General features: G+C 41.1%; 1 protein-coding gene across 1 annotated transcript; it reads left to right on the top strand.

Annotated features, from left to right (window-relative positions):
- Window positions 1-1,802: 1,802 nt before the first annotated feature.
- On the top strand, window positions 1,803-9,687 carry LOC124775942 (predicted GPI-anchored protein 58). Its single transcript, XM_047250786.1, has 3 exons — window positions 1,803-1,825; window positions 7,592-7,650; window positions 9,119-9,687. The coding sequence occupies exons 1-3, from the start codon at window positions 1,803-1,805 to the stop codon at window positions 9,685-9,687; spliced, it is 651 nt and encodes a 216-aa protein (XP_047106742.1).
- Window positions 9,688-23,087: the final 13,400 nt, after the last annotated feature.

The following is a 23,087-nucleotide window of genomic DNA, read 5'->3' on the forward strand; positions in this document are numbered from 1 at the left end:
GTGGCAGCTGCTGCAGCTCATATTCCAAGTCCTCCACCCACTCAGGCTTCTCCGTTTCGAGAAACATTGAAGGACCATCTTCCTCATCCCCAAAAATGTGTCTAAGCCTGCAGACCTGGCTTTTCCCCAAGATACCTCATTTCTTTTGGTTCCCAATAAATTAGGGGTGGACCTTGAGTAAATATAAATTCCAATCCCTCCACAGTCATCCTCATTCTGCTCTAGTCTGCAGTCACATTTGTTTGTTTCTCATTGATCTCAGCTGCAGTCACTGGAAGAAATGACAATGAAGTGCTCAACAGCAAGCAGCGTGACAGTGGCAGTGGCATGGCAGTGGCAAGCTCCCATGGCACTCTGACTACTTGAAGGAATTGCCATGTAAGAACATGTGTTTTTATCGATGTGTTCAAATATTGTAGTAATGAATGTGTGTGTTAGCAGCATACAACAATCCTTATTGTGGCTGTTGTTGTTGTTGTCGCATATATACCTTGAGCATTGGCTGAACTCAGTCGTCAACTGGAGGTCAAAGGTGGCAAGCCAGTGAGCCTGGGGGTGGCGCTTCACAACCCCCAGAGATTGTAGAGAAGCCTCAGCTGTCATGTGAGTACATATTTTTCTTCCATTAGAATTTTTCTTTTTGGTGCTACATGCTTCAGCTAAAAAGGTTCTTAAATCAATATGTTGTTGAGGGTGATTTTGAGGAGCTGGAATCTAATGAGTCTGAGGGTAATGTTACACAACCCTCAGAGATCATGGAGCAGCCACCAACAGTGGTAGATTATCCATCACAGCTGTCATGTAAGTACATATTCTCTTCATTAAAAGTTTTTTTTTCATAGTGCTGTATACGTATACTTTTTTAAATCAATATGTTATTGTATGTGATTGTGGAGAATTTTTGGATATAGTAAGTGGGTAATTCCCCCCCCCCCCCCCCCCCACCCCCAACCCCCCCCCCCCCCAAAAAAAAAAAAAGAAAAAAAAAAAAATATTAAGTGTCATGTAATATTTTGTGTAATGTGTGTAATGTAATATCTTGTATAGACACCTTTTCTTAAGCTAACATGTTCCACATCATTACGAAGTGTCGTATTCATGATCTATGGGACAAATACTAATCTAATCTAATCTAATCTAAACATGGAACATGAGCTGCAGCTCCATGAATCCCAGTATTTAAATCTGGAGATGCCAGAGTGGGTGGAGGCAATCCCTGACAACCTTCGAGGACATGGTTTTATCGTGGAGACAGAGAGATATTGATAATTTATATACTAATCCCGTTTGTTCTTTTTTTTTTAGTAGTACATACAATTAATGTTCTTTCTTTGCAGCAGACGAGTTTAATCAATGTCTGTTATGTTGTACTTATTTTTTCATTATTCTTTCTCTGAAGTTGGTAAGCTGATTGTTTGTGGGGGCTACTCCACCACCACCAACACTATCACCACCTCCACCACCATCACTATCATTCCTGCAGTTCGCAGTGGAACAGGTGTCAGGACTGCTGAAGGTGACAACATAACATGGCCCTGTCAGACACACTTTGTCCATGAGGACAAGGCTCACTGCTGCACAGGCAGCCACTGCAGCCAGCACCCTACCTGTGCCATCCCTCTTGAGGCACTGGTCTGCAAATGGCCTGCAGGCTTCCAACTCTCCAGCCATTGTAATGCTGCCATCTGGATCCTCCTTATGACCTTTGGGTCAGGGGGCTCCACCTCACTGCTGGCAACCTCCTTGCCCATCCCAGCAGCCAGCTTCACTGACAGGATGATCGCAATCCATTGCTAATAATAATGATAGTAATAGAGATCCTGTGGTGAGCAGCAGTTTTTTCTCCCATCCTGTTAGTGACATACATCAGGTTGTTAACATAATTCTGCAATTAAACTGCAAAGTTATTTGAGGACAGCATCTCATTTACTCACATAGACAAACCAGTAGGAGGACATAGAGATCCAACAAGCCTTCTGAAAGCATGCTTTCATGTTCTGGAAAGGGAGCTCCTCAAATATGTTAATTATCTGCAGCATCCCACCATAATGTGTAGTGTAGTGTTAATGTTGCAAACTAATGCAGCCCCCACCCATCCCCCCCCCCCCCCCCCCACAAACAGGAAATGGCATGATATCATTGAGCACCTAAATCACTAAATGGTTTCATGAATTCACTTTGAGTGCTACATAGGCCTGGTTTTCCACGATGGAAGTTAGGTCAGATGAAGCACTCAGCCAAGTACTACACCTCGATATACACACGCATCTTTCATCCCTTAAATGGAAGGCCTGGCTCCATCCCACTTCCTGAGGATATAGCCACCAGTAAAGCATATATTAGTGTAAAAAATGAGAACAATGTGTTTTGTTTTCTGTGGTCAATCCTGGCTTGTGAGAGAAATTATAAGACAAATCCATAGTGTACATCTTATACAGTGTGGGTAATACTAGAGAGGCATAAAGTCATTTTGGACACTTTCATTTCTCTGAAACTACCAGTCAGTGAAAGCTGCATGAAAATGTGCTGCTATTCTGTGAATGGGATGATAATAATAATCACTACATATGGACGAAAAAGATGACCGACCTACTTTTCACCCAACTGAGTGAACATGGGCATAAACTGCATATTTGCTTAGGTGTCTCACTGCCTTTTCCACAAGCTGATCATCAGCAAAGCATCTAGAAGACTGCTCTTCTCAGGACCCATTACATGTTTTCATGCCCACAAAGGACAATAAATTAATGAAGTTTAAGAATGACCACCACCAGGAGCGATGTCCCTTTGTAGTGTAAACTGACTTCGAGTACCTCCTCGCTCCTGTGACACACTGTGAAGACAACCCTACAGCCTCACATAGTACCTTCACAGGAAATCATATACCACATGCAGCAGTGTATCAAGTTTTGTTTTCATATGATTTGGGTCATAACCACCAAAAATCAGTTATTGAGTTAATTCTGGAATTTGGCTGCTCACTTTCATAGGAGGTTCATGAGCTTTCCAGCAGCAAAGTTCCCATGACATACACACAGGAGGATGATGATTTGTGTAATAATGCAGTTGACTGTCATATCTGTGGGCTGCTGTTAGCCAGAAAAGTGGAAACTCTTCATAAGGAATACTGCCATCTAATGGGGAAGGTCTGTGGTTCAGATTGCAATGCATGCAACTTGAAGTGTAAATTACCATGACACATGCCCATTTTCACAACCATAGCTGGAAACACAACAGCCCAAAAACAATACTAGTTAGGGACAATTAACCTCCTATGGATAACACCAACACACAAACATGACAAATACTGGTGAACTCCCGCAGCAGAGCAATATTAACTGGCACTACCATGTGTAAATTAGCCGACCAATCAACAATGTAGGGAACCTGTATTGCACACTAAATGCAAACAAACCCAACTAAAACCTTAACATAGTCATCAATTAATGACCAGTTGACCATTTATACGACAATCTTGGCAAGTTACAGTTACAGACACTGCAGCTGGCTCAGGAGACTTCACAGGTGCTCAGCTGAGCAGTGCCCCTCCTCGAAAGGACTGACACCCTTTATGATGACCTAAGCTGTGACAACAGTACTCAGCATTGCACTATACCCAAGACTAACAACCACCCTACACTTGCACAATCTGTCACATATGACAGGAAAATTGCTACTCCTCTTACTACCCAACCAGACTATCACAGAAGTTTTTTTCTCTTAGCACTTGCCATGGCACTTTCTTCCCTGTGTGCTTGAAACCACTACCCTTTGTTCACTTTTTGTCCATTGTCTATCTCCTCAATGTGACCATGTTAGTGGGTAATCCTACCCAGATGCACAGATAACATCATGACTCCACATCCCATGAAGTCCTCAATTAGTAACTAACAAATACAGAGCTGACAGTAGATCTTTTGAGATAGTCACTAGGTAGGTGTGGGCGTGGAGGGGCTCTACCCTTTTTTTATTTTTTTGTATCTCGTTTTCTTCCACAATTTGAGTCAGTATGATGCTCACTTCCTTGTTGAACAATTGGCTGATTTTGGTGTGGAGAAGGATCAGGTCAGTGTCCTGCCTGATGATGTAGATAAATATATTTCATTCTCCAAAACAATGATACCATGAATTAAGCTCCACTTCCTAAACTTGTTTTATGGAGGCATCACTCCAGAAACTTGCTGAAACTCTGCCTCATGAGGACATGTACATCAGTCGAGATGCAGATCCCAATGACGCAAAGTTTAAGCTTGTGACAAGGAAGGGGGTTTTCCTACACAAGTGTCTGGTTTGTATGGAAAAATTCAATGAAACCAGACTACCCAACACAACTGCATTCACCAGAAATCTTATAGAGAATTTGGAGTATGAGCCTGCTGCAACTGTTTGGCAGTAGTTCAACATCCTAAATTTAGGGGGGGTATGCAAAACTTTATATGGGCATGGATGTACATTTGCTTGCTGGTGTTTCTGAGAAATTATGGAGTGTATGCATGCCCATATATACTCTGACCACATATACTCTGGATCCTGCCTCTTATTACACAGGATGTGGATTGTCTTGGTGCACTATGGTCAAGAAAGCAAAAGTCAAAATTGAACTATTGACCAATGTTCAAAAGTTACTGCTCTCTGAATGAGGGACCTGTGGTGAACTTTGTTAATGTGTCCATAGGTATGCCAGGCAAATAACCCATGGATAGCTATGAGGTTCAGTGCATCTGATGATTCAAGCTACATCATGTATCTGGATGTTAGTAACTTACACAGACATCCCATGCAACAATTGCTGACACTTGGCAGGTTTTGATGGCTGTCCAAAGGGGTATGCATCGGGTTAGGTGAAAAGATCGATAGTGTTGTGACTGAGTCAGGTATAGGGTATGCTGTGGAGGCTGAACTCACACATCCTATTAGTTTGCATGATGTGCATGACGATCGGCCACTATCAGAGTAATTAGTTCTGCGAGGTGGCTCCATTCCCAAACTGATGACAGTGCTAGGAAACAAGCAGAAATATGTTCTTCATTATCAAATCACCTGCAAAGTCTCTGTTTAGGGACAGAGCTGGTTGAAATTAAGCATGCTATCTCCTTCAAGCAGCCATGCTGGTTGAAGGAGTATATTGATTTAAACCACAAAAAAGGGCTTCCATGAAGAATGATCTTGAAAAAGACTTTTTCAATTCTTGAATAATTCAGTTTCTCACAAGACAATGGAGAATTTGAGAAACCGCCATGAAATTCGTATTAGAATGAAATGGGATGGGTGTGTGGTGTAAGGAAATGTACTGCCAAACCAAATTTCAGATGGGTCGCAATCTTCAATAAGAACTGTCTGTGACCACATAGATGTGTACCATGGACAGCTGGGAATAGGTATGCACATTGTGTGTGCTGGCAAAAATATGTACTGTGTAGATACAGATCGACACCATGTGTGCTGATGAAGAAATGTGTACAAAGTAAACTTGTAAATACACAAATCTTTCACATCATATATTCAGGCAAAGAAATGTCACTTGTAAATATATCCATATTGTGTGGTGACAAAACATGTGCACCAGGCACATTTGTAAACAGAATAGTTTTTAAGTTTCACTGCTGCTAGCCATCCCAGTCTGATCAGTTTTTAGTGTAGATACATAGTTCCTTCTCCTACCTGGACCACCAGAATTTTAATATTTCTAAGCTCAAATGGATTTAGCCAGAGCTACTGCTGGGTGGACTGTGAATCTTTTCATATTATAGTAACATAACAGTAATAATAATTGTGTAAAGAAAAGTATCTCTGCAGTGAAAAAATATTATGTGTAAATTTTTTAGGAACCAAATTGTATTTGTCATCTTTTATATCTGAATCTAAAAGAGATGTGAAATTTTTTAGAAACAAGAACTAAAATGTATCTATAACTCATATACATCCATGTCTAAGAACTTTGCTGCTGCTATTTACAGAAAATCTGTCCCCAATATAATGTATATGTAAAGGGTGTGAGAGACACAAACAAAACTTTAGTGTTGAACATGAGTGCTATTAAGGAGGTGAAGTTATGATGAATAATAACAAAATATATGGACTGGTTGCAAGGGGTATTGCCTACAATACTGCACATATTGGGTTTTTGGAGTAGATGGCACATGACCATGTCCCCTTCCAAAGACATATAGCAAACATGTATAAAATCATATCACCTGTGCTTGAAGAAAACCAGAGATGTAGTATCTGGAAAAAGCTGAATACTATAATGGTGGCAGCAGGGTAAAATCACTAAATGTATACAAAGAATGTGACAAAAATTCATTTACTTCTTCATCCAACTTAAAAGTAATTTTTGAATTTTCAGAAGCACACACAACAATATTTTGTTCATATCCATACATCTTTTTGAGCTGACAGGGGGCAGGGCACCCATGGAATTCCAGTTCTTGAATAGCTGCAAACTTGTAGATTCCACACACACATGTGATCTTCTCTTTACCTTTGACATAGATGATGATATCCATGTAGTCAAATAACTGAAGTGATGCTACCATATCTCTCTAGGATTATACCAGGGTCTTCCCAGTGAATTCAATGGAAGAAATGTGTTAACCACATTGCACCCTTCTATGTTTTAGTTTGCTTCATATCCTTGAAAGGCATGATACTCGCTGAGAATGTCTCTGTGAATTCAATGAAAGCAATATCATTAAGTATGAACTGTCTGCACTCATCATCATAGAAACCTTGAATGTCTGCAGTTGATGAGATGCCATTGTGAAATTCTCTGGGTATGACACAACACTGTTCACTTATACAGCTAGCTGCACAATATCAGTGAGTGGGCAATAGTTAACCACGTGGTCTTGCTGAACTGGGGCATACGATGCACTGCATTCTGGGATATCTGCTGAAGATTTAAGTTCAATTCACACATCTATTGGTCCTGACTTAACTATCTCGTTCTGTTTTGAGTAGTCGATTATGGTGATTGGTGCCAGATGCTTAAATTTCAGTAGGCTTAGTAGGCATTTTTCCTCTTCGCAGTAAGAAGCACCTCACATACATGTCAAATGCTAGGCTGCAAACGATTTCACCCCACTGCAAATGTAAATTATGGTACGGGCTGAATTTGGAGTTCAAGTAGGCTCTGGCATTACTTAACCTGCAATTGTCAAATTTGGTGGAATAATTTGCTAAATTCTCTCTTCTATTGGTCTGAAATGCAAGTATTATGAACTTGGGTGTCACCAATTAAACAGAGGCTTTAATAGCCCCCATTTGTCTGCTTACAGTTGGTTGCACAGGGTACTCAAAGAGTTCCCATGATAGAAAAGTTAATGGTAGAAATACACGAGCATTCAGAACATTTAAAAGAGTCAAACACTCCATAACAGCGATGTGAGGAATTTGCTATTTGGCATTTGCAGTCCTCAGCTGTGAGCTTAAAGGTAATATAGTTATTAAAATCCTCTCTGTCTGACACCAACAGCTCATCAACTAAACACATTGTGCACACGTGCTGTAGCTTCCACTGAGACTGCTGAGCAACTGAGCTTTCCCACCAATTTCTGGCAGTATTGTGAACTCATGAAAATTCTTCGAACAGGATAACACCTGCACATCCCAAAAATGATGAAATAAAGACATATCTTTCTGCACCAGCAGGTCAGCATATTCCCCATCAATTTCTAGGAGGGGACGGTTGGGGACGGAGGAGCAGTGGGGAGGAGAAGGGGTAGCGAGGGCAGGGCTTCCCAGGGTGGCTTTTCAAATGGTTCAAATGGCTCTGAGCACTATGGGACTCAACTGCTGTGGTCATCAGTCCCCTAGAACTTAGAACTACTTAAACCTAACTAACCTAAGGACATCACACACATTCATGCCCGAGGCAGGAATCGAACCTGCGACCGTAGCAGTCGCACGGTGGGTGGCTTTTCCCAGAGGGGTAGTGGAGAAGGAGGGATTAATTGATCAATTTAATTAGTCATGCAATTAATTTGATATCAATTTGATAAGTAAATTGTGCCAGCTTCAGCACTACCCCTCTACTAACTCCCTGACTAGAAACAGTTCCAATTGCCCTGTCTGACAGCATGTCTCTACAGAAGTAGGTTCTCCCAGCTTTTTCTGCTGCCGCAACATTAATTTCTTTTACAAGCCGTTAGGGTACGCCATTCCGCCAATCACAGTATTACCAACACAGGAATCACAATCATTTTGTTTCATTCAAAACTGTGTTTTGGGGTTAGAAATTCAAAGGAATTGTTTTCTCATCAGCATAAGTATGTTCTATATTTTTCTGAATCGTAAATAGTGCTTGGATTTAACGCTAACATTGTGAAATTTGGAAAATGGGTAGAATATTGCGATTGTTGGTGTTACCGCAGTCGTAATTTTTATGTTTATTACGTGTATGCATATTATTTGTGAGAACATTGTCTATAGATGAGATGTTCAAATGTGACAGTGTTTGGTTCTTCTAAAACTCCTGACCATGTTCCAAAACTTCACATTTTAGGCGATAGCCACAGCCGCGGTATTGTCTCATGCATAAATAAAGCTTCAAATGTGAAATCGATGAGCTTTGTAAAGCCTCGGGCACCCCTCTCAGAAATAAGAAAACTAGTTTTTTCTGAAGAAATAAAAAAGCTGTCTTTGAAAGATTTTGTTGTCCTCTTTGGTGGATCTAATGACATTTATCAAAATGATACATCTAAAGCCTGCTGCGAATTAAACAAGTGTTTATCTGAACTAGGTCATACAAACATTATCCTCGTAAATATACCACAAAGGTACGACTTGATGTCCTGGTCGCGTGTAAACAAGGAAATTAGTGCCGCCAATGAACTTTTTTCCAGTATATGCAAAAAATATAGAAATGTTTCTGTTGTTAATATTAATACCATTGGACGCAGATTCCACACTACTCACGGGCTGCACTTAAATGGCCTTGGAAAGCAACTTGTTACATTAAAGTTAATGGAAATTATTCAGAGACTGCAGTACTTACCAACAACATCATCAGTGGTACCTGTATCATCATCACAGAAAGTATCTCTAGGAGTGACTAATGCAGAATCAGATACAGTAACAGAAAATGCAGCAGAAGTACCTAAAGAAGTAATACTAACAGAAGTAGAATCAACAGCAGCGTCAGAAGAACCACGTTCAGTAACAGCAGAAGTAACTCCTCCAGCATTAGAACCAGCTCCTACAGCAGTAACACCATCTCCCTCACCAGCAGTAGCAGCACAAACTACTTCACCAGCAATAGCAGAAGAAACACCAGCAGCAACAGCAGAAGCAACTCCTCCAGCAGTAGAACCAGTTCCTATAGCAGCAGCACCATCTCCCACACCAGCAGTAGCAGAACCAACTCCTTTACCAGTAATATCAGAAACAACTCCTCCACCAGCAGCAACTAAACCAACTTCACCAACAGCAGAAACAGTACCAGCTCCTCCTCCATCACCTTCAAGAGTAGCAGAAAAGAATAGACCAGTCACAGTAAGTAAAGTATCATCTTTGTCTCATGATGAAGTGATACCAAATGAATTGGGAAAACATGTTCCTATAAAACTTGTGGACAGTAAAGTGAAACAAACTTCCAACTGTGTTTCAAACAGACCCAAAAAATTACCAAAGAGAAATGAAGATTTTTTATGGTTTATCCCAAGGAAGTCCAACCGCCACCTAACATAGATTCCAGGGCTGAAAAAACAATTAAATGTTCTCCATTGCCCCATAATACTGTACTTCTCCCCTCCTGTGACAGCAACTCTATCTTATTTCTGCACTTAAATGTCAGGTCTCTGAAAAATAAAGCTGATGAGCTTGGTATACTATTAAAAAGTAACAAAAGAATTATTTTATGTATAAACGAACATTGGTTAAAGGAAGAGGATATAAAACTGTATGTACCATCAGGTTTCAGATTAGCTACATACTTCTGCAGATCCAGTGAATCCTATGGGGGTTCATCCATATATATTAGCAATGATCTAGACTTAAAGTTTTCTGCTCTTGAAGTTAGTGGCCTATGCATTAAAGGTGTTTTTGAAGCAACTGCTTTTATTATACCTAGTATACAGCTCATAACTGTGTCTTTATAGCACACTCCTGAAAGTAATGTAGAACAATTTGTAGAATGTTTAGAAAAACTTGTGATCAGTATACAAAAATATACTAAATACAAAATTTTAATCTTTGGGGATCTAAACATTGACATTAGGAAAATGACAGCCAGAAATGTTAATTTAGTAAACATGTTAAGATCCTATAATCTCTTTTGTGCTAATGAAAGTCCAACAAGGCTCTCCTCCTGTCTTGACAATCTAATAACAAATGTATACAAATGTGATTTTGAGCTAGGCTTATTTAATGTCGATTACCTGTCAAACCGTGGGGGTATATGGGTGAAACTAATTACTAAAAAACCAAAAGAAGACGAGGAACAAACTCAGTGTGTCAGACTATCTACAGATACAAATATTAGCAAGTATAGAGAAGAACTTTAGTCTATAGATTGGAATACTGTTATACATTCCTCCAGAAATGTTGATGAAGCCTTCAGCACATTCCTCAAAATCATTTCTGAAATGTTCCACACATGCTGTCCACTGGTTAAAAAACAAAAAAAACAAAAAAGTTAGGAAACCTAGCCACTCAACTTTACACAAGTGGTTTTCACCCCAATTACAAAAACTGAGACTATTGGTAATTACTTGTCACGATAAGGTCAAAAAGGGAGCAGTAGATAAAGAAACTTACAAAAACCTGAAAAGAAAATATAGATCTGAAATTAAAATAGCCAAGTGTAAGGCAAATGGTGATTTCATTAAAAAATCACACAATAAATGTAAGGCTGCATGGAAAGTAATAAAAGCAGAGCTAGGTATGGATATAAACTACAAAGACAACAAAAATGCTGCTAACGTCACTGCTGATGATTTCAATCACTTTTTTGTCAACTCTGCCAATCTTAGCCTTCCAACCCACAGCAACCAGAATTCCAATTCAACACATACACCTATTTCTCACCCCACATCTTGCAAAAATTTTCAACAAAATATTACAAACATAGTGTCAGCTTGTAAATGGAGAGAAGTACAAGTAACTGATATAATTAAAGCAACCTCTAAATTAGGATACTCTAGATCTGAAGATGTGTATGGCCTGTCAAACTATGTAATTAAAAAAGTTGCAGATCTCATAACATATTCTCTTTGCATACTGATAAACTGGATGCTCTCGAGTGGACACTTTCCAGAATGTCTCAAAAAAACAGTTGTCATACCATTATACAAAAAGGGTGACAAGTCCTGTATCAATAATTATAGACCAATTTCACTTGTGCCTATTCTCTCAAAAAAATAGAACATTGCATACTGCAGCAAATATGCATACACCTATCACACAATAATATATTAAATGATTCTCAATATGGATTCAGGTAAAACTTATCAACAGTCAAAGCAGTTGAAAACCTTATCTCTTTCGTACTAAGCGCATTTGAGTCAGAATTATCTGCTGAAGCCATTCTAATTGACTTGAGTAAGGCTTTCGACTCAGTTAACCACAAAAAAAAATGGTTCAAATGGCTCTGAGCGCTATGGGACTCAACATCTTAGGTCATAAGTCCCCTAGAACTTAGAACTACTTAAACCTTACTAATCTAAGGACATCACACACACCCATGCCCAAGGTAGGATTCGAACCTGCGACCGTAGCAGTCCCGTGGTTCGGACTGCAGCGCCAGAACCGCACGGCCACCGCGGCCGGCAGTTAACCACGAATTATTATTAGATAAACTGTGTTGCTATGGAATCAAACACTTGGAACTCTCACTAATTGAATCATACCTCAGCAATAGAAAACAAATAGTAAAGCATAATGACCAACAGTCACAGGCTTTAAGTAAAAACGAGGTGTTCCTCAGGGCTCAGTGCTTGGCCCTCTACTATTTATATTGTTTGTAAATGACTTTCCGAATAACTTACCCTGTAAATCTATCCTCTATGCTGATGACACAACATTAGCTAATTCTGGGAAGGATATAAACATATTGAAGGAGGAAAGTGAAGAGTGTCTCAAAATATCTAATATCTGGTTTAACGCTAATGACTTATCTATGAACCATGAAAAGACTGTCAAGATAATCTTCAGTTTATCAAACAGTAACATGGAGTTATCATCTGTTAAACTACTAGGAATACACATTGACTCAAAATTAACTTGGGACACACATACAGATTATGTATGTCGAAAGCTATCACGAGTTATCTACTCACTAGCCAAACTACACACATGTGTTACACAAGATTTATTGCTTCAGTCATACTATGCCTTCTTTCATTGCCATCTACAATATGGCATTCTTTTATGGGGTAACTCTCCAGGAGCCAAAAAAATTTTCACTTGGCAGAAGAAAGCAATTAGACATTTTTACGGAATCACTGACAACAAGACCTCATGTAGACCTTGTTTTAGAGACTTAAAAATTCTCACAGTCCCATCTCTTTACATATATTGTTGCCTATTAAGCATAAAAGAAAACTTAAACCACTACACTATAAGGAAATCAGTTCATTAACACAATACTCGACAAACAAATATGATTGATATACCCACAACCAGGCTTAAGAAAACCCAATCTAGCTATGAATACATAGGCGTAAAATTATTCAACACTTTACCCGTACAGGCTCAATTGGTTTCAATGGATATTTTCAAAACTAAAACCAAAGTGTGGGTGAAGAAAAACACTTTCTACAGTGTACAAGAATTTCAGAATAGTTGTAAAGATGATCTAATTTATTGATAAACTAAGGCTTACTGTTGTGTATAGTTATGGATGTAGAGGCAGCTAGCTATAAGCTAATAGGGTACAACACTGTCTTTTTTTTCATGTAATATTTTTGTTATATGAAGCATAATGTACAAATAGCTATAATACTTCTGACAACATTGATTGCATGTTAATGCTGATAAATTATGGCTTACTGTTATGTATGGATCTAGGTGTAGAGGCTGTTGTAAGCTAATAGTTTACAACATTGCTATATTTTTACTATGTAATATTTTGGTATGTAAAACATAATGTACAAATAGCTGTAACTCTTCTGACGACATCGATTGCATGTTAGTGCTGAAAGATGGATTAAATAAATAAATAAATAAAAATAAATACTGCAGTGTTATGTGCATTGCTGTATCTGCTGCGTTTTGGGTAGTGAGAACTAGCTCGTCCCTTAGTTCTAGGTTGTCGAGTGCGTCTCAGAGTGAATAGCGTAAATAATGTGTAAGATATAGACCTTTCCCACCTTTTTGACGAGGAGAATCTTGCTGTAAAGAGACTGGTCGGCCTACGACCGTTACGAGTTTTAAATACTGCGCAAAGAATTAATGTTGGTAATCGACAGTTTGAGAAAGCATTCCCATGACGTCCGTTCGAAGCAGAAATGTGCTTTTCAACGTTGAAAAAAATAAAATCGCTCTTACGTAATTCTGAGTCAGGAAAGATTATCGGTATCGGTGATGATTTCCATTGAAGAGATCTCGTGATGGAGATCGCAGGCTTTAATCGCCGGGTGATTGACAAGTCTGCACCAACACAAAAACAAAAGAGTAAATTTTCAATACAAGCGAGGTAAGAATAAATGTGCTTACAAAGCATGATTTGTCTCTTATTTACAGTCTTTTAAATGACGAATGTATTTCACATCTAATAGCAATGTAGATCATTGTGTATCGATAATAGGTTTACCAGAAAATCAAAAAATCGTAGGATGCGCTTTGCCACAAATGTTTTATTGTCATAGATTATCTCTAACTTTTCACCTCTTCACAGGATCCTATATTGGATCACAAAAAAAAAAAAAAAAATAAATAAAAAATAAAAAAAAAAACCTATATTTTGCAACCTTAACATAGCATGTATTCTAGGGGTGTCTATATCACAGCGAATGTCCGGATGCTAGGCGCCGAGATATGTACAGTAATTTTCACCCTTGAAAGAGAGTCACGCAAAAACGCAACATTGAAACGTTGGTGCAACAGCCAAATTCATATGCCACCGGCCGCCACTAGTGATTACTTGTGCTTCAGCCTGGTCGCGCAGGCTGCTCCATCTGTGGTCTACTTACAGGACAAACATTGGTTTTATGGTCGCGGACTGGAAAGCATCGTGAATGGTGAAATAAGCGTTCTAGGAAAATTTCGTTTATTCAGAATCTTGCCTGCTTCTTCCCTTCTGACGATAAATGTTTCTAATTTCTCAAGCACATCCAGATGCCTCCCCCTGTTGATTCTATGTAAAATATAAATATTTGTCGGAGATCCTGTGGTTGTGTACAAACATTTAAGGAATGTGTGTCTAACGCACTTTCGCTTGAAGTGAAAGTTTGTTCATTAAAGCGAGTTTTAAATATTCTACTTGTTTGTGCAATGTATTTTTTTCTGCAGTCTTTCCATGTTTCTTAGTACCATTATTTTCATCTCTTTTCTCGACTAGGACCACCAGTCTGAATGTAGGTAATGGAAGATATTTTCACGGCAAGTATTAACCGGCAAGAGGAGGAGAGTTGATGGCGTGAAGTTCCTGATCAAGAGATTGTGCGCCAACGTCTGGATTACATTCTTGATCTCTCCGCAGTGCCTCGTGGAATAAGGGTTTGTGACACTTACGGCTGTCTCTCAGCTGGATGACCACGTTGTTGTTATTCGAGAGGAGTACGCTTTGTGCAAGCACTGAGTTCCATCTTCTTCTCCACTATATAACAATAAAAGGTGCCATCCAAAATTTTCGGGACTGGTGTTGCCATCTGTTGAAAACCTTACCTTTGGACTAATGGTCACCATCACCCTTGAAGTAGTTCCCATCCGCACATGTACACTGGTTCCAGCGCTTCAGCCAGTGGTCAAAGGTTTTCTGGAAGTTCTGTTCTTTGAGGGTGTTTATTACCGCCAGCGACGCTTCTTGAATCCTCTCTAGAGTGTCGAACCGACGGCCTTTCAACTTGATTTTCAGTTTTGGGAATAGCACGAAGTCGCAAGGTGCCAAATCTGGCGAGTACGGTGGGTGGGATACAACTGCCATGTTGTTTTTTGCCAAAAAGGTCCAGGTGACAGGGTGCGTTGTCGTGATGAAGCAGCCAGTTCCCTTGACGCTAAAGTTCGGGCCGTCGTCGCCGCACGTTTTCACGGGACCGTCTTAAAACGTCACAGTAGCATACAGGATTCACTGTTTGGCTGGGTGGGACGAATTCTTTGTGCACAATTCCCTTGGTATCAGAGAAAACGATGATCATGCTCTTAACTTTGCTCTTCACCTGTCTCGCTTTTTTGGGTCTTGGAGAGCCCGGGCTCTTCCACTGGGATGATTGTTGCTTTGTATCTGGGTCATAACTGTACGTCTCCGTAGCTCTTTTCCCGAGATGTGAACAGAATTTAATACACAAGCGCTGTTCTGTTCGCGGATGCATCGTAAAATCCACACACCAAACACAGAGAATTACGGAAATCACTGTGGACACGCAACACGTCCTCCCAGCTGAATGCCACTCCGCACACTGACTCATTAGATATGCAGCTCTCGCCACCTAGCGGTGCAAAGACCTACTACTCCTGCTTTCCAGATGGCAGCATCAGTCCCGAAAATTTTGGATTCCACCTGGTAGACTATGTTACAGTCACCTACACCCAACATATAGAATTAAGAGACAATCCTCACATTTAAAAAAAGCACTCCGTCTTCAGGTCTCAAGTGGCCCATCGGGACCATCCGAGAGCCATGTCATCCTCAGATGAGGATGCGGATAGGAGGGGCGTGTGGTCAGCACACTGCTCTCCCAGTCGTTGTGATGGTTTTCTTTGACCGGAGCCTCTACCATTCGGTCGAGTAGCTCCTCAATTGGCACCACGAGGCTGAGTGCACCCCGAAAAATGGCAACAGCGCATGGCGGCCCGGACGGCCACCCATCCAAGAGCCGCCCCAGTCCGACAGCACTTAACTTCGGTGATCAGACGGGAACTGGTGTTTCCACTGTGGCAAGGCCGTTCCCTCAACCCTCACATACAGCGAGGAAAGAGGCCATTGTGCGTGGAGGAACAGAACCCTTTCCCATTATGTGGCTGAAGACAGTCCTCGTATTTTCCAGCCAACAATGTCATACTATTCCTTTTACGTCTTCCAGTGACACATTACTATTACCATTCACCCCTCCCACTCACGCTTTCCTACCTTTCACTAGGTTCTTATGTCTGAAAATGACGTATCCATTGGGTCGAAACAGGTTATCTAACTAAATAGTAACGGATGACGCAGACGGTGGTTTTTTTCATTATACTAACGGCAGTCACAAGTTCTCAAATACTCCATGTTTCAAACTAGAAATCCATGTGACATCAATTTAGATGGGTGCCGCTGACATTTCTGGAAGACGTTACCTCATCAGTACAAGTATTGCGCTCAGTCTCTGAACCCTGTGTCTACCAACAAGAAAATATTTGTAAGGATTACCATTTTCTTAATATACACTACCTGATCGAAAGTATCCAGACACCCCTGTGTAATGACCACTAGGTGTCACGAGAGGCGAATCCGCCAGTATAATAGGAGATGGGGAGTATTACGCAGTTAACAGAGGAGTAGTAACAGCAAAATGGGTCTGTCAGGAGAGATCAGTGACTTCGAATGTGGACTAGTCATTGGGTGTCACTTAAGCAACAAACCAATCAGGGGCATTTCACCTCTTCTCAAGCTGCCTAAGTCGACTGTTGGTGATGTCAGTGCGAAATGGAAATGGGAGGGAAAAAACACAGCTGAACGATGACCTGGCACGCCTCATTAAGTGACGGACTGGCTAGCGCTCGAGCATTGAGAAGGGTGGGTGTAAAAAGTCGCATAAAATCGGCGGAAGGAATCAGTCGTGATTTCCATAGTACTACCGGCAGTCAAGCCAGCACAATGAGTCTGTGTAAGGAGCAAAAAGGATGGGTGTACAATGGTCGAGCAGCTTATCAGAAGCCAATGATTTCTGTAATCAGTGCTAAGCGACACTTCACATGGAGAAAATGCGACGTCATTGGGCAGTGGATAACTGGAAAAGACTGATTTGGAGTAACAAGTCATGCTGTATCCTGTGCTAGCCCGACAGAAGGGTTTGAGTTCAGATGGCAATTGCTTGGAGAAAGTTGATTACCGTAACAACTAGTGCAAACAGTGAAGTATGGAGGAGGTGTTGCTACGTGATGAGGGTGTTTTTCGTGCTTAGGGTGTGTTTCCCTTATTGTGTTTAATATAACACATTTTACACCATTGCGTACTACATACAGTAGAAGAAGAGTTCTGAGAGGGTGACTGGTTCTACCAACATAACAATCCAATCTTTCATAAAACAGCATCTGTGTGGCAATGCATTCTGGGCAGTAGCATACCTAAAATAGACTGACCTGCACAGAGTCCCGACCGGAACCAAATGGAACATCTGTGGGGTGACTTTGAACTTGGACTTCGCTCCAGACCCCGGCGTCCAACTTCACTACCTAGTCTGTTTTGGGCTCAGGTGTAATGGGCTGCCATTCCTTCACACACATTCAGACACCTCACTGAAATTGTCCACTGCACAGTTCAAGACGTCGTAAAGGCGATGGGTGGACACAACCCATATTAATGATTAATGACCACTAACAGGTGTCCAGGTACTTTTGCTCAGATAGTGACTGTTTCACCATAGGTTCTCAGCCTCGACTCAGCAGCTCTTGTCCGTGGCATATGTCATACTGGAACACTTTATTTTTTACCCCCTGAGAAGAGTTTTTACACTCTATGAAAAAAAAAGAAAAACGAAACCGACACACCACACGAATGAATTATCGGAATGGAACGGAAATCGGTAGATATGATGTACATTTACAGACAAACGAGTGATTGCAATTTCAGAAAATTTGAATCATTTATTAAAGAGAAAGAGCTGCAGAAACTGAGCAAGTCAGTATTGTGTTTAACTACCTTTGGCCCTTATGCAAGCAGTTAGTCTGCTTTGGCATTGACTGTCAGAGTTGTTGGATGTCCTCCCTAGGGTTATCGTGCTAAATTCTGTCCAATTGGAGCGTTAACTGCCGGCCGCTATGGCCGAACGGTTCTAGGCGCTTCAGTCCGGTACTGCGCTGCTGCTACGGCCACAGGTTCGAATCCTGCCTCGGGTATGGATGTGTGTGGTGTCCTTAGGTTTGTTAGATTTAAGTAGTCTAAGTCTAGGGGACTGACGACCTCAGATGTTAAGTCCCATGGTGCTTAGAGTCATTTGAATTTTTTGAGCGTTAACTGTCAAAATCCTGAGATGGTTGTAGATCCCTGCCCAAACGTTTTCAATTGGGGAGAGATCTCACGACCTTTCTGGGAAGTCAGGGTTTGGAAAGCACGAGGACAATCAGTAGAAACTCTCCCCGTGGGTGAGTGGGAATTATGTTACTGAAATGTAAACGTAGGGTGAGTTGCCATAAAGGGGGACAAAATGGGGCTTAGAGTATCGTCGTGCGTTTTTTTTTTTTTTTTTTTTTTTTTTTTTTGCTGTGTATGTTAGTCGATGTGACCCACTGATAGCAAAATGGTATAAAGGCCATAATTCCACTAATTTAATAGCTAACCAGTGCTGTGCACTTTGACTTTTGGACCATTATCTGGACAACATAGAAAAAAATAGTCATATTTAGTGCCACTTCACAGTGGCAAAATAGTTATCTAGATGAGGTGGCTAGAATGAGTGGCAAGAGCATGAGCACTATTTAGACTCTACCCCAGGTAGTTGCAAGTCGGTTCACATCGTCGTTTTCAGGCAGTTACCTTCACCCATCCAGGCACTGGCGAGCTGCATTACAGTCTCTGAATCAGTTAACTCCCTACACAAACTGTACATAAACGAAAAATTACATATACACTTGAATAGCAATACATAAATAGATTTCAACGGACAGACATCCACCAGTACATTTAACTGTTCATCATCCTGTTACGGTAATATATGCCCAGAAGGACATCCATACAAGTCAGCAAAGGCATAAAAAGTAAGAAGAGAATATGTCGGATTCTGTATCGCTGAAATTTCTATTATGTGTCGCAGCCCTTTCATAAGGAAGTAGCCCAGATCCCATTTCTTGGTGTGATTGTCCAGTAGAATGTAACACATTAGCACTTATTTCGATAAGTAGTTTTTTACACGTCATTGTAGGACACAGATGATGCAATTTGTATTATGTCTATGACAGGCTGTTTTGTGAGTTTTAGTATTTGCAACATGTTCTTATAGAGCTCAGTTTTTCCTTTCCACACCATATTGTAGTGGAAACTTCTGACATCGAATGTAACAGCAACGCCAAATGTAGCGGGAAGAGGTAGAAGTCACCATATTAAGACTCATCTGAGCTTTCCAAGTGATTTATTGTTTCCAATTACAGTGCCGCGTTCCCCTCGGTCTGCGTCTCTAGGTCCTGCAGTGCTGAGGACACCACTTCGCTGACTGTGAAACGGCTTGATGTGGAATGGCTGCCTCAGCAACCCGTGCACGCACTGCTGTGTGTCAGCCTCATACGGCCTCAACGTCAGGATGCACTGACAGTCGACTCAGTGGTCTTCGCCACTGCCGCCTCAGCGCCACTAGCCGGGAGCTGCAGGTAACTCCCTGCATGCTTCTTCACCATCGTGGTTCAGATCGCGGGCGACAATAAGCGCCCATGATCCGGCGTCCGAATCTGAGGCCCTCGCCCTGGATGTCTCCGGTGCATGTTGGGAGCCAAGACGACTGTCTGCAGTAGCGAGCCATGGAGTGGCCCGTCGCTGGCTGGCTACGGACCCTGCATCGGCCTCTGAGGGTCAAACCAGTGACCCGCTGTGGACTGGAACACTGGCCCCCCCATCTGCTGCTATGTGTAACTGTTGGTGTGAGCCGGCCGAAGTGACCGTGCGGTTAAAGGCGCTGCAGTCTGGAACCGTAAGACCGCTACGGTCGCAGGTTCGAATCCTGCCTCGGGCATGGATGTTTGTGATGTCCTTAGGTTAGTTAGGTTTAACTAGTTCTAAGTTCTAGGGGACTAATGACCTCAGCAGTTGAGTCCCATAGTGCTCAGAGCCATTTGAACCATTTTTTTGTTGGTGTGACACGCCCCACCGTCCAGGAGAGATGTCACACTTGAATGCCTTGTTAGAAAACCGGCACCTATTTATAAGCGGCTGTGGGCCTGTGTTTTGCTAATGCGCCACTCCGAGTCACGTACTCACAACACCTACGTTGCGCCAGTGGGTCTCATCTGCCTGTAACTTGAGCCATGGAAACCGATGTGTTTACTCTCGTCACTGGTTTGATGGCCCCGTGGCCTCCATTCTACTTCGCAGCCGCTGATCAGCGTAACTTACTGTCAACAGGCCTGCACCTGGCTGTAACTACTGCACTCACAATCAGAAACGTTGCACCGAATCTAACTTTCCTATCTTAAACTGTGGTGCCGCTACAATATTCACGTTTTGGATAGTAAAGTTTCTTTGTTTCAGGAACAAATTCATGTAAAGATTTGTGAAACATTTATAGAAAGATGCATTATGCATCGTCCGTGTGTTTATGTCACAAATCCTTTCGTTTTTTTCTGATCTATCATATGGCACAGTGCAGGATATTAGTAGGATGTGTATTGTTTCTGAAGTAGCGTTACATTTACGTTTAAGTTATTTCACACCGCTAATATAACAATTTACTTTCACTTTTTCCCAGATGTTTGTATTTGTTCTGAAGGTTGTGTATCATATAGTTTTTCATTGTATTTGATTCGATAACTGAAATGTACTTACAAGCATCTGCTGTGATAACGTGTGTGTGTGTGTGTGTGTGTGTGTGTGTGTGTGTGTGTGTGTGTGTGTGGGCTCTCAACGACGAGGTTATCTTCGCCCATGTCATAATGTTAAGGATTTTGGCACAGTGCCTGCTGGGGGATGTCCTAAAATCTGTAAGTTGAAGCACGAGGTTAGTGAATTGGCATCCTGACAGACATCGCAAAAGATGCAAGCAAAATAAAATGACTTGGGAACTTATGACTACTAAATGGGACACGAATTACATTTATTTTGATTTATTGCTATAAAACGATTAGTATACAAATGGCGACCTGTGGCAACATTAGTATTATTCAAACAAAACCACCGATAAACCAAATGGCAGCCTGTGGCAAAATTAATATGATAGGACAATGGCATATCTGTCATAGAGTGTCCAGGGGAAAGACACTGATAATCGTGCAGGTGAACTAACTGTAATCACGAAGTGTCCAGTGACTGTCATGATGTTAACTGAAAATAGAAACTATTACAGAAGGGGATACCTCACTGTACATTGGCGATACAATACAAGTCTTCAGCGTGAAGTTTAAAGTAACTGGATCACTATAAAATGATTTTAATGTCCCTAAACATCATCTGGTGGCTGCAGCTTGACCTTAACATAATGTTGCTGGTGGAGGCTGAAGTGGTTGTAGAATCAATCACTGGCAGAACCAACCCTCGCCAGCGGTTACGTGCAGACAAGTCAGAAAATGTTTTAATACAATAGCTCAGGCGGTACGACATTGTCGTATTTTGCATCTCTTACGAATTTTGATTAGCTCGGCTCAGGATCTTGCAAGTGCCAACAGACAAAAGTATTGCTTATAAAACGATAGTCCCTTTCTTCTAATTGGTTTACCAATAACTTACTTTGCACCATCCTCCACAGAAAAAAGTCACCTCTCTCTCTCTCTCTCTCTCTCTCTCTCTCTGCGACCAATGATGTCCTTTTCACGGTCATCATACAATGTCTCTTACTAACCAACAATTTATTTACATTAGCAGATGCTGGCAGTTTTTACATTGTGTAAACATTTGTTTTTTGCTGAGTCAAAACTTTCAATGATGTCTCACGTTTTCAAAGGCCCAGGGCCGTGAGTCCCCAAATGTATTCGAGATCTTTGTCTGTAGCTTTCAATACTTTCTGGAGAAACAGCGAGCTTTCTACATTTTGAGCATAACAGTGCCTTCCGTTAAAGAGTGTGACTTCTCACTCCATTCCCAGGTCCTAAAATGTTTCCTCCAGGAGTTTGCTCCATCGGAGATGTTATTTGGGTTTGTACGCAAGGTGTCTGAGAGTTCTAGGATGGCTGATGGGCAGTAGGCTATTGACCCTCGGCTCTCCCTCAACGGTCCTTCCTTGAACTGACAAAGGGGTGGTCAACTGTACTGCCTCGGTCGATCTGTGTGCCTTATCATTCATAATGCTTTCAACGCTTCCTCACTTCTACAAGGCATACAGATTCGAATTAATAGCAAAAGAATAGTAACAAATGGGATTTACATTATGAATTTGTTTCTGGTTCGTGGCTGTTCCCCGAAAAACAGTCCTGTAACATACCTTCCATGGCTATGCGATAGAAATAAGATTTTTTGGTTTAGTGGTTGTGGTTCAGGTGACTTTCTTCTTGGAGAACCTGCACTGATCCTATAGCACGCCTACTTTATACATATATGTCTTACGGGTACGGTTAGTGGAGTGATAAGTTTATATTTTCACATCATAGGTTTCTTTCGATTTTCGAAGTGTTTTGGATGATTTGTTCCATTCACCACTTTCGTTTACTTCTTATAGCAACTCAGGTATTTTAGAACCACACATCCGTTTTTATCATTTTGCATTCTTTTTGGCTGATGTAGTGTCCCTTTTGCAATATTCACCCTTATCGAGGTGAAACATAAATAAGAATGACTGTATGTGACTCAAAATGAGCTGCAAACATCGATTAATCTGCGAAAGGTAACAACACTAACTGTAAAAATATACAATATAGATCGATAGATGCAGCAAAGACATTATTTTTAGTGTATGAGATTATAATGGGTAAGTAATTAAAAGAAGTATTATTATCTTTGTAAGAGTATAAAATACAATGCAACGCTCATTCATCTGTCTAGTCTGTTTCGTTCTGTTCGTTCTGGTGTTAGCTGGAATAAGGTACGCAAGCTATTGTGCTGCGCTGGCATTTGTTTCTGTCGTAATGTAACTGCAAATATTTAATGGTGTAAACTGTGT

The sequence above is a fragment of the Schistocerca piceifrons genome, chromosome 2 (assembly GCF_021461385.2).
Source record: "Schistocerca piceifrons isolate TAMUIC-IGC-003096 chromosome 2, iqSchPice1.1, whole genome shotgun sequence".
In the NCBI taxonomy this organism is placed as follows: domain Eukaryota; kingdom Metazoa; phylum Arthropoda; class Insecta; order Orthoptera; family Acrididae; genus Schistocerca; species Schistocerca piceifrons.

Excerpts from the sequence above, each read along its gene's own strand:
- LOC124775942 (XM_047250786.1), top strand. The coding sequence starts at position 1,803 with ATGATAGTAATAGAGATCCTGTG. Across the intron at positions 1,826-7,591 it reads ATAGTAATAGAGATCCTGTG|GATAACACCTGCACATCCCA; the intron begins GTGAGCAGCAGT and ends TTCTTCGAACAG. Across the intron at positions 7,651-9,118 it reads ATATCTTTCTGCACCAGCAG|AAGTAGAATCAACAGCAGCG; the intron begins GTCAGCATATTC and ends TAATACTAACAG.